The 13,195-nt window shown below is 38.4% G+C and overlaps 1 protein-coding gene across 1 annotated transcript in view; it reads left to right on the forward strand.

Moving 5' to 3' along the window:
- LOC128601584 (uncharacterized) overlaps positions 1-13,195 on the forward strand; it is a 126,481-nt gene that overhangs the window by 101,628 nt on the left and 11,658 nt on the right. Inside the window, exons 91-100 of the mRNA XM_053614887.1 lie at positions 7-162; positions 2,400-2,561; positions 3,559-3,725; positions 5,786-5,948; positions 6,594-6,781; positions 6,873-7,023; positions 8,602-8,784; positions 9,150-9,287; positions 9,870-10,064; positions 10,584-10,839. Coding sequence (XP_053470862.1) covers positions 7-162; positions 2,400-2,561; positions 3,559-3,725; positions 5,786-5,948; positions 6,594-6,781; positions 6,873-7,023; positions 8,602-8,784; positions 9,150-9,287; positions 9,870-10,064; positions 10,584-10,839 — 1,759 coding nt within the window. The remainder of the gene's footprint in view (positions 1-6; positions 163-2,399; positions 2,562-3,558; positions 3,726-5,785; positions 5,949-6,593; positions 6,782-6,872; positions 7,024-8,601; positions 8,785-9,149; positions 9,288-9,869; positions 10,065-10,583; positions 10,840-13,195) is intronic.

The following is a 13,195-nucleotide window of genomic DNA, read 5'->3' on the forward strand; positions in this document are numbered from 1 at the left end:
ATGCAGGAGGACGAGAACTCTTTGGAGCTGTGGGCTGGAGGATTGAAGAAGCTGGTCGCTATGAAGACGGATATCTCGCAGTATGTGCTACCCACAGACACGGTGCTTCTCCAGGGACAGTTGGAGGAACTGCACAGCCAGTGGGAAGAACTTTGCCTGAAGGTGAGTGAAAGAGAGAGGGAAAAGAGAGGAGGTGGTGGGGCAGGGGACTGGTGTTCTGGCACACAATGCTTTCACCGTTGGGTTCTATGGAATTGAGGGGGAAAGAATGCACAGGCCACACACAAGAAAAGAGAGGGAAAGTCGTAAATGTGACTTATTCTGAAAACATTTTTTTAAGCCAATGGTGATCATTTTTGACATGTTGACAGCTATGTGTTAGCTTTTGGATCACTGCAATTTAGTTAAAGTACAACTCCAACTATGTCTGTGCTACAGGTTTATTTTACAGGTTTATTTTATTTTAAAAGCCAGGGTTGGCCTTAGAAGTCTTTACGTGTTGATTAATGTGTTGATTAAAGTTTGTACACCCTTGTGACAAAATAAAGAAGGCAAAAATGTTTCGTTATTATATTTCACAGTTCCTTTGTTATCACAAGTATCAAAAAGGTGAAATAGTGTTTGTTATTATAATGATATTACTGCAAAATTTTTCATCTCCCTTTCTGAATATGATATAAATATTTTCTAATAATATGTGTGCCTTATAATTGCCTCCAAACTCTTTGATTACTCCATGAATGGCTTTTGGATCTTCTTCCTTTTAATATTCACCACCTATTCTTTCTGACATCTGCTTTCTTCACATTTGCCGGTAGATGATTAGATGATAACAGGTTGCAGGTGGACTCAGTCGCTGGAATTGGATACCAGATGGCTAAGCAGGGCCATGCTCAGGCTGTTAAGTCTAGATCTTTTGTGTGTTTGAGTGGACAGCACAGGTCCTGCTGAGCCAGTGGAAATCACAATAGATCTCTCCCTCAGGGGAATAGAGTGGAATCTGCTATGTTAAATTATGTAGCCCCAGCTCATGAAATTGCACTAAATGCCAAAATGATTACAACAGTTAGTGTAAAATGAGCCCGATGCTTTGCCCCTGGGGGAGCTTGAATACTTAGCAGGAGACTCCATTCACTAAGCAACGAGTCATTTAAAAAATAGACCTGGTAAATTTCACTCGAAAGCTCTTAGTTGCTTATAAATATATTGGCAGTTAGATGGCAGACAAAGATCCTGCCATTTCACTTTCTTTCAAGTTCCCAGGTGTGAAGTTAATGGAATTCTGAGAAAAAGATGCACTTAAGACTCAGCGATATTTGAATGACATAGGGACTGAGGGAACTGAACCGTTCATGTTCCCTACTGTGCTATGGTGTTTTAGAAACTAATAAAGGAGCCCTTACTGTCAGGCCAGCCTTGTAGCTGTTGGAGCTACACTGGCTTTAACTTTTATTTATAGCTTAACTGCATCTCATCCATCTCACTTCAAGACATGCGTGTATTTTTTTGTTAAAAGCTCCTCGTACATAAGGGTTTTTGAGCTTTTAGTAAGAGGTCGGCCTCACGTCGCTCCCCCCTCCCCCAGAAATACTTTGAAATCTTTGTGTAAAACCTTTGAATTGGGGCACATTTTTTGACCTGTCCTCTTAAGTGGAGCCTTTCGAGGAGACAAAGAATTTTCTTGAAACCATAAAGATTATTCATTTAGCTTTGGGTAAGATTAGACATGTAAACATTACATTGCCCTAACATTGTGAAATTTCTTACTCTGCATGAAAATTTTAAATTTAATAAAATTTCTGTGTAATTAATTTTTGTTTTTATTTGTAAATCGCTTTTAACAATAGACCCAGAGCACCTCTATAGAAATCCGGAGGTCAATTTCGATCCCTAATGAGCAAACCAGAGATGACAGTGGCAAGAAGAAACTCCCTAAAGTGACACGAGGAACTAGACTCAAAAGGGAATCCATCCTCGTCTGTGACACTTGATAGCGGATTCATAAAAGCATTACACTTCTAAAAATATGTACTATACGGTCAAACATTACAGAAAGTGTGTTGAAAGGATGTTCACTATGAGCATGTTGTATAAGAGGCCTGGGATGAGCACAGGATAGTCTTTATGATTACAGCAGCAGCTCTTATGTAGTTCTTAAGTCTAAAGCATCCAAGTAAGATTTTCCCTGTGATGTAAGGGTGATACTTGGGCATAAATTGTTTTGGAAATCTTTATGGTGTCTATGTGGGACCATGCACAACGGCAGAAAATTTGTAACTAGTCAGATTATTACATATTGAAAGAGCAATTTCAACAATCATTTTTCAATGTTATTTTTTTTCTGCTTGTCACACTTGCTGAAAAATCTCAATTCACACTAAACTTGTCTCTGTGTGAAGGTGTCCAAGCGCAAACAAGAGATTGCTGACCGCCTGAATGCATGGACCATTTTCAATGACAAACACAAGGAGCTTTGCGAGTGGTTAGCACAGATGGAGAGAAAGGTTATGCACAGCAGTGATTACTTCAGCATCGAGGAGATGGTTGAGAAACTGAAAAAGGTAACATCAACCATCTTGGAACATTTCTACATTGTCATTTTGTCTCTCTTCCTGTGTGTTTATAAAGAAAATAATATGGAAACTGGAAATAGGTTTAGGACATCCTGAGACAGGACTGGGTACAGGATGGTGAATCTTTTTGAGTTCAGGTTTTCACAGTGCTGCTATTCTACCATAATCTTTCATGGAAAGAAATATAAATAGGACAAATTTTACATGTAATGAAATGTCTATGAAAGTATTGCTAAGGAACCTAATTAGCCTCCTTTCTTGTGAGACACCTCACACTTTCATCTGTTTTATTTAACCCTTTATAAAATAAATAAAGTATGTTCTTATTTGCTTATCATTACACAAGCTGAAAATAAAAGTGATTTTTTTTTAACAAAAATACATTTTCATTTATTTCCTCACTATCATTTAGGTAGACAGAACAATGTAGGTAGTTAGGTCAAACAACTAAATATGTCAAATTATAGGCTCAGCACTAACCATTCATGTAGTACATGGGACTCTTTTGTTCTTTCACAACAATGTAGTCTCTCTCTCATCATCTGTAAGTGTTGCATTATACTCAGGACACTCATTAGCACATAGTTTACTCAAGAGTTCTTTCACTAGGTTCGCAGTGGCCCAGTGATAATCAGAGACCTGAAAACAGCCATTGTTTTTCAAGGGAGTCTTTATTGTCAACAGCCAGTGGATGGCTGATCAAAATGAGCGAGGCCAAACTGAACAAAACAGGTGAAGCCACAAAAGCTCGCTAGCTATAGAGAGAAAAACTGGAAGGGTAAGCGGGAGTCTTTGCCTACCAAATACAAATGAAGGCACCTTGAGATGTTCAGTCTTTAATAAGAGACCCTGCTGAGAGCAGAGCCAAAGTTTTGACAGCTGCTAGGCCGAGACCAAGGCTTTGCTTGATATGGATTTGTTAACAAGTAAAACATCCCAGAGTTCTTTTGAAAGCAGATGGAGCTCACTGTTTGTATCTTGCCAGGACTGCATGGAGGAGATTAACCTCTTCAGCGAGAATAAGAGCCATCTTAAGCGGCTGGGGGAGCAGCTCCTTTTAGCCAGCGACCAAGCCAAAGAGGCCAACATCCATGGCGTACTGCAAGATGTCAATGACCGTTGGCAGCATCTGTTTGACCAGATTGAAGCCAGGTGAGAAATCCAGGGTCAGAATATGAGAAGAGGTGCATAATGGATCTTATGTATTTCTGTAAATAGAACACCCTGGCTACTCAACTGTACAGCTTCCAGCAATTACATGCTACTCTTATTAGATGGTTCTAAATGATATTATATGATAAGACTATCTTGACTAGTAGCTTGATTCATATTTATTCATTTTTCACAGAAAACCCTAAGGATCTATGCAAAATGTGTTTGTGAGTTAGCTTAGTCTTGTAATTTAAATGGAACTAATTCATTACACACAAGTCAGGTTATGAATTTTAAGTTGCTTGTCTTATGCAGTATACTGAAAGCTGGTTATCCACTAATACTAAATGGTTAATCATCTGCTAGCTACCTAGCCACTAGAGTACCAATGTTAACTTTGCCATAGTGGTCACTACAGTGGACAGTTATTCAGAAGCCATTTTCTGGCTAGTGCAAGGATTTCAATAGAACAACTGCATAACAGATACTAGAAGCTGTGAAAAGTCGCCGAACCTGTAATAAATATTTTATATTATTTTAGTTGAGCACTGTGGTTGATTTAGTGTTTCTTTAATGCATAAAAGTTTTATATTGAATGAAAATCTACTTTTTTGTGTCTTTGTATCCTGTAGCCTCTGTGACCAAATAGGCAATTTCACAAAGAGTGGACTTTAGTTGTGTTGTTATTATGCCCCAGAGTTAATGGTTTGCATTTGTGAGAAATAGATCTAGGTGTTTTGTCTTTGGCAGCCTGAGAGATTTCTACTGAGGTGTTTTCCTCCTGTGTATCACTTCAGTGATGTACTCAGACAATGTCTTGGACAGATTCAGACAGATGGTTCTAGCGGTGGAGGCAGGGAGATTTAGCTAACCTTTACTCGTGTTGGCTTTGCCATATGGCTCACCTGGATATTGCGGTCACTCCATGGCCCTGTGTGAGGCCCCATTCTCGTTTATGTGTTTCTATGTGTGTGTTTGTATGTGGTGAAGAGGGGTGGGGGGTGTTTGGGGGGGGGGCATGTCATGTCATATTAGCTATTTGACACAACTGTGCAGCAGGCCATGTTCACGAGACCATGCTGTCAATTCTGCTCACAATAGCTTCTGATTGTACCATAGAAATGCACTTTGGTATAATCCCCGTGAAGCACAAAGCAGATGGCAGAGATGTTTGGGTTTGAGCAGAGATTATCAGACACCTTTTCCGGTTGAGATTAATGACAGGCATAGCATTGACAAGATTTTCTTTGACCTGATTTTCATTATCTCTCAGATCTCAGCTTCCAAAGAATCCAAACTTTTACAAAATGTAGAAATTTGCCAGTTAATATTGTGAAAAAGCTTTTCAAACCATTATGTTAAAAAAAAATAATGCAAATTCTTTTAGTTGTATTTGTCTTTTTAATTTCCTTTTGACGCACTTTGAGCTGCATTTTATGAATGAAAGTTGCTATATAATATGATGATGAGGATTATTATATTTTATAACAATATCATCATCATTCATATTCCTTCATCCTTCTCCAAAATCAGTTAAAATTCACTCAAATAAAACATTTGAGCAAAATCCGTCGATGCTTTGAATTCATGCAAAATTCCCATCAGATCAGGTTTAATGTTTTACATTATATTTTATGGGTAAATAATGTGCTTCTTCAGCAAAAATGCTTTTTGACAATTTCTAATTAGGTTATAATACAGCTCCATTCATGACCCAACTTTTGAACTGCAGTTTTTGTCCTCTGTGTCTGAAGTGAGGGTAACTATGGTTACTTGTTTTGAGTCTGGATATTAGTGGTAGTGCGTTGTCATGTTGCCATGGTGCCTTTTGAGAGACGGGGAGACACCTTAGTCTGTGCAGGAGAGATAAAAGCCTTTAGGAGGACAATGAAGAGACAACAGCAGTGGACATGCTCTCAAATGTACCACTTTTAGAAGTGAGAATGGAACTGTTTGCACATGTATTTTTGTTGGTAAAATGGTAAATGGTCTGCACATATATAGCGCTTTTTTAACCTTAGCGGTTGTGTTGTATCTGCCTCCCTTGTATCTGTTTTCAGAGTGAACAAGCTGAAAGATACGCTGGCCGCTGTGCAGCAACTAGATAAGAACATGAGTAACCTGCGGAGCTGGCTGTCCCGCATCGAGGCGGAGCTGACCAAGCCTGTACACTACAGCACCTGCAATGGAGAAGAAATCCAGAAGAGACTGGAAGAGCAGCAGGCAAGCAAATAGTTTTAGCTTTTATGTCCTGAAAATATGGACAGTAGGGGTAACCAATCTTATCAGCAAAGGGCCGGTGTGGGTACAGGTTTTCATTCCTGCTTCAACAGGAGCCACACCTGATTCCACCTGTTTAAACAGTTGATCTTGGCTTTCAGTAGACCCAGATGTGGCGTCTGCTTGTTTAGAATGAAAACCTGCACCCACACCTGCCCTTCCAAGATAAGACTGGACACCCGTGTTTTGGAGTTTATTTACCAATCACCAGAAGTGACAGTCGAAAAATCATGCAAGCATGTATTAACTGCACAAGAAAAGGGTTAATACTGAAATTTTGCACCACAGTAATCACAAGATACAATAATCTATTGATTTCTCAGGCAGTTGCACATTTGCCAAAGTTTGATCAAGACAAAGACGTGGATAAATAACCACTGTTCACAAAGTCACTGCCTGACTACTTGATGTAATCAACATGAAATGTACATAAATGCATACAAGAACTATTGAATGCCATTTGAGGGTAACGTTAAATATATAATTATTCCAGCCACAGAAACAATGTTTTTAAGCCTCAGCTTAGTGTCAGTACTGTCAGTACCAAACAGTTTAGGCCCTTTAATACTAATACATCCATGTGTTCAGGAGCTGCAGAAGGACATTGTGCAGCACACAGAGGGCATAACATCTGTCCTCACTTTGTGTGACATGCTGCTACATGATGAGGATGCCTGTAGCAACAACAGTGAAAATGATTCCATCCAGCAGACCACTCACAGTCTGGACCAGCGCTGGAGAAACATCTGCTCCATGTCCTTAGAGAGAAAGATCAGGTAGGGACTAAACCTGTGTCCATACTATATTCACATGCAAAAGGTTTATTATATTACATTAAAAAACATACAATATCATCTAACTTTGCAGGATTGAGGAGACATGGAGGCTGTGGTGTAAGTTTCAGGACGATTATTCGCAATTTGAAGACTGGCTAAACGTAGCTGAGCAAACTGCTGCTGAACCCGAGTCATCTGATGTTCTTTACACCGTGGCTAAAGAGGAGCTCAAGAGATATGAGGTGAGATTCATCTCTTACGTGTCTTACAGCACATTTTAGACATCCTAGTGACATATTATACGCATACAGACACAATGTAGTGTATGATGAGAGTCAAGACTCAGTTGTGCACTTTATTGTGTATTTTTAAATCAAAGAATCATAATCCAAGTGCATAAGTGGAGACAAAACACAGGTGGGCAAAGTTAAACAATGAGAACCTTTAATGAGAAACGAGGGAAATTGGCAAGCAGGGTTTGGGAGGGTTGCTTAAATGTATTTTGTTACAGTTACAAATTACAGAAAAATATAGTCAGTAGTGTAATCAAAGTGTCACAATATGAAAGTAATGTAATCTGATTATTTTTTGGATTACTTCAGTGTCACGTATGTAATTAAAGTCAAAAGAAAAGCAATATGATCTCAAATACTTTTATTTAGAGCTTATTTTAGAGTTTCCAAACATGTTCAGACTTTGGATTTGTTTTAATAAAATAAAAAAATGCAAAAATCAAAGATCACTGTCCGTGATGCGGGTAATGATTGAGAGGGAGGAATTTGGCCAGTAGTTGCTGCAAGCCTTTTATAATCGACCAATTGATGTGCGAGAAGGCAGGAATTACAGAGAGGGGTTAAAGCAATGCAAATATGCCCACACATGCAGCAGTATTATACCATAAGCGCATCACAATGAAACTAAAGCCGAATCCTAAACATTTTCTCAAATTTAGAAATCCTGACCGGACAATTTTTTCGAAAGGTTCGAAAAAGAGGACATGTCTGGGAAAAAGAGGACGTATGGTCACCCTAACAAAAGCATTTCAGAGAACAATTTGTGTTAATTTCTACCAAATTAACCAGGAGGTTGCTCGTGTGAGTCACGACTGGCAAGAGAGAACCAGAACTATAATCAAGCAGCTTAGAAAAAAAGATGAATTTCTTTGGCTTTAAATGAAAAATATTGTAATCCTGATAGTATTCCCATTTTTTTTGTAAAATGTACCTGTAATCTGATTACTTTGTTTTTTGACGTAACTGTAACAGATTACAGTTACCAGTTTTTTGTATCCTGATTACATAACGCTGTTACATGTATTCCGTTACTCCCCAAACCTATTGGCAAGGGACTAAACCATAAAAATTGACATTGAGAGTACTGTGATTCAAGGAAGCACAAGCAAGGCTTGGACTTAAAAACAGTAATTCTCTACACACAGAGACATCGACAAAACATGGTATAAATATGTTATTAATATTTATATATATATATATATATATATATATATATATATATATATATATATATATACACACACACATACATATTTATGCAATCAGAACTAAACACAGAACAGGTTAACACAAGCAGGCAACAAACCAATGACAGGACAGGGCTAGAACAGAAACCAAAGCAAATACAAGCACATGGTGTTTGTCACAATAGAATCCATGACACATGACACACAATATATTACAAGCATAGAGAACTGAGACTATAGCAGAACTGAGAATATTCCTCTTACTGGCCAATGCAATGAGGCAACATTTTTTTTTTGTACATTTTTGAATGGTTTGCTATTGTACATACTTTTCTCTCAGGCATTCCAGAGAGAGATACATGAAAAGCTGGCCCAACTAGAAATGATTAATAGCCATTACCGACGACTGGCCCGGGAGAACCGCACTGACTCAGCTAACAGGCTGCGAACCATGGTGCACCAGGGCAACCAGCGCTGGGACTCTCTGCATAAGAGAGTGGCAGCCATACTGCGCAGGCTGAGGGTGAGTCCAGCACATGGTATTACTTTTTACAATTGATTTCTCTTATTAATGTTAATGTTACACACAAATACCGATCACTATATTAATAAACCTTTTAGCACCTTCCACAAATTCCCCTTTCCATTCTTAATTCTTAAATGCTTGGATGTACAGGGTTATTAGTGAACCGACACTTTTATGTAATACATATTTCATAGGATGAGGAATACTATGGTATAATGATATGGTATATGGTAATGGTGAAATGATAATGATAGAGGTCTAACTGCTAAACAAAAAATGATGAAGTAGGGGCCATGAATCACTATTGATCTGAGGTATGCATGGAACAATTGTGGGATTCACCACTTCCTCTGTCCCTGCAGCACTTTACAGCTCAGAGAGATGATTTTGAAGGGACACGGGAGAACCTGCTGGTCTGGCTGACTGAGATGGACTTGCAACTTACCAATGTGGAGCACTTCTCAGAGAGCGACATCGAACACAAGCTGAAAAAGCTCAAAGTAAATGTCAAATTCTATTGCATATCTATTACAGGTCTGTTACTCCAGACCTAGAAAAGGCATTTTCGGTGACTGATATCCTGGACTGATATTTGTCGAAACATCTTTGAGCAAGAGTTGCTCATGACAAAAATCAGCTAAGAGAAGAAGAGCTGCAAGAAGCTCCATTATCACACTATCTGTATTCCTGTAAATTTCACTACCTGCACATCAGTGACCCGTACCTCCTGTAGTTCTTACTCAGCTTGTGAATAACAGAAACAGATACTTACCCTCACTGCAGTATATTTGCAGTATACAGAGAAAAACAAGTAAAATGTCTCAACTTCCATGTTATGATGTCTAGTGTTGTTAAAATATATATTGTTTTATATCTTTTCTATGAAAAAGGGTTCCTTAATGGGTCTTTGGCTAGTTAAAGGTTTTTGGCTTCCTAAAGGGGTTGTACTTGGAACCCTCTGTTGTGAGTTTTACACTGAATGTTTAGGATTACCTTGATGGGACAACCCAAAGAACCATCTAGGGTGTGCACGCAATATTTTATTCATACAGCTGTACTGCTATGTCTGTCCATGTTTAAAGGGTCTCAAGAAGAAGATAACTCAGAACACAGATAAGATCGATGCTCTGATTGTGTTTGGCGAGGGTCTGATTCAGAGAAGTGCTCCCGAGGATGCTGCACTTATAGAGGATGAGCTCGAAAACCTGCATTCCTACTGCCAGGAAGTGTTCAGCCGAGTGGGCTGCTTCCACCAGCGCCTCACCAGCCCTCAGCATGTATGCTACACTTCACTCTCTTCATCTGCATTTCATTCTCTGACCTACACATCACACAGAGATGTGTTTACATATCCTATTAATTTCTCATTATCTGTTTTAAATAGTGTTATATGATATAATGGTATAATGAATAAATCAACGTGACTTACAGTGGGAACAAGTCCACCATAACTAGACAGGTGAAGATTTCAAAAGCATCGCTTGGTCCTTTTTTGATCTTCAACTGTACGGTTTAAGTGAGTCTGTTCCCACTGTAGTCTCAGATTCCTGTTCTTGGCACTGACAAATATTCCATTGTCAGAGTCACTGATACACGTTTTTCATCATTCTGATATTTGATGTGATCATTAACTGAAGCTCTTGTCCTGTATCTGTACTGTTTTATGCATTTCACTGCAGTCACAAGATTGGTAGGTAATTGTATGCATGTAAAGGTGTTCCTAATAAAGTGGTCAGTGAATGTATAATAACGCTCTTTCATAGGCCCACTCATTTCCCTCTCTGCATTGTTTCCAGCTGTTGGACAAACCCGAGCTCTGTATCAGCGAAAGACCTGCAGGGATGGAAGATTCTGATGTAGCAGAACAAACCCATGACACAGCCACCAGCCAGGCCTCCATGTCCCTCCTGGTTGCCCCACAGGAACGGTCAGGCTGCGAGACACCACTGAGTGTCGACTCCATCCCCCTGGAGTGGGACCACACTGGAGATGTGGGTGGTTCCTCCTCACATGAGGAGGATGATGATGCAAGCTTCTTCAGCTGCCTCTCAGGTAACTACTGAATACTAAGAACACTGATGGCTAGCATGCTGTTCAAAGCCAGTGATTGGCTCTAACTAGTATTGAGTGACCAAGAAATAGTTGTTATGTATAAAATTCATAAGCAAAATACTACACAATTTTATTTTAATTATGTGCTCATGGCTGTCTTCTTGAGCATGAGACATGGCTGGTTTGTTAGCTGGCATTTATCACGATGAGGGCAACAAGACTTATACATGATTGTTAATAATTGTAAATATTTTGAAGAATTTAAAGTGCATACTTGCAAAAGAAAAAAAAAAAAACCCACACAAAACAAGTTTGCACGACTCGGGACTTCTGTTAATAAATTTCCAACTAAATTATTTCAAATGGAGCTCTATATATATAGTTATACATCATTCTATAACCTCATTAAATTGTACAATATGTAGTGAGCACTTATGGTGAATGCGAAGCTATTTGGTATTCAGCCAAACTGTATTTTGGAAGTGCTCACCGGGGTTGGGAGGGTTACTTTAAAACTGTATTCCGTTACAGTTACAAATTACTTCATAAAAAGTGTAATCAGTAACGTAATCCAAGAATCACAATATGTAATGTAATGTAATCTGATTTCTTCTGAATTACGTCAAGGTGACATATACATATATATTGACATAAATTCAAGAGAAAAGCAATACCATCTAAAATACTTTCATTTAGAGGTTATTTTAGAGCTTGAAAACCTGTTCAGTGTTTGGATTTGTTTTAATAAAATAAGTACATTTGCTGCTCATGTGACTCACAACTGGCAAGAGAGAACCACAGCTATAATCATATAGATATCTATATTGTGTTATGTTAAAGATAGGGCTCCAGAAAAAAAATCAATATTGGAGCCTATAACAAAAAAATCCATGCACAAAAGAATTTTTTAAGTGCCACATAAGAATGAACTTACGTTAAAAAATTTTTAAAACACTTACTTTCAGTCATCCTGTCGTGTGTGTACAACCGGCCTGCTTTTAGCGTCAGCATTTTCATACAAGTTCACTTAAAGTGGGAACTGAAGGTCATGTAGTTCACATGCACATGACACTGTTTGTGTTAATGGTTGTGTTGTTTTTTTTTTGCTTTTGTGGAGCACTCTGCAATTACATAGTCACAAGCTTTTTTATGCTTTTGACTATCGCCCAATTTTCTCAAGAAAGTCTCTTTCTTGAAATGGTTTGTTTCGGTAATGAAATCCGTTTCCCCTGCTATTTCTCTGCCCGCTTTGGAATAAAAATCACAAAACATTTTCTGTGCGCGGTGATCATACCTGAGCCATGCAATCTCTTGAATCCAAGAAGTCTTAAAATGCCTTTCTGCACTTTTACTTGGGCGTTCAGTGATAGACACGGAAAGATGTCTCTGTGCCTCGGTCGTTTTCTTTCTCTCTCATGCTGGAGCCTGCTTTTTTATTAGCATGTGTGCTATCAGCATTACTCCTCGACAGAGATGAAGATTGTTTGAAAAAGTCTGATATTTTTCGTTTTGACGTGTCTTTCTGAGACGGAAAGCTAATCCTCGCTTTCCCCGTGCGTATTTTGGCGCTCTGGATGAATTTTAACTTTTTTTTTTTTTTTCCCTTTTCTTTTTTTTTCTACTCACAGAACACGCAATTAAAAATATATTACATGCACATTTTTTAATCAAAACATGTCATTTCTTTGGTTTTAAATGCAAAAAAAATTGTAATCCTGATAGTATTCCCATTTCTTCTTCTTTTTTTTTTCTTTTTTTTCTTTTTCTTTTTTTACATAATGTGCCTGTAATCTGATTACTTTGTTTTTTGATGTAACTGTAACGGATTGCAGTTACCAGTTTTTTGTATCCTGATTACATAACACCGTAACATGTATTCCGTTACTCCCCAAGCCTGGTGCTCACATATAAAAGGATTCCTGCGAGAGCGATGGATTTTTGCAGGGATGCTGCGCTGCATTTTTTATTATTATTATTATTTTTTCTCCTCTTCAGGTCACCTGAATTTCTACTCCTTGGCCTTTGGTTTTAGTATCATTTGTTATCTACAACACATGCTATGGCGTGCACATCATTTAAGGATATAATTAAGTATCTTAGCTTTACAGGCTTTTACCTCACAAATCAAAGTAGTCAGACTTGTGTATCTACAACTGTGGCGTCCTTGAGCAAAGCCATACTTGCAAATCAGTTTAGATAAAAGCATCAACCAAAATTAATCAAATGTAACTGTAATGTGTAAATACAACAATCAGTAACAAATAGCTGCTTCACAGTGTAGAAAAAGGTGCAACCTAAATCCCATAATGTCACTGAAGTTTAACTCGCCAATAGCCGTTATGCTTCTTGCCACTGG

Source organism: Ictalurus furcatus, chromosome 25 (assembly GCF_023375685.1).
Source record: "Ictalurus furcatus strain D&B chromosome 25, Billie_1.0, whole genome shotgun sequence".
NCBI lineage: Eukaryota > Metazoa > Chordata > Actinopteri > Siluriformes > Ictaluridae > Ictalurus > Ictalurus furcatus.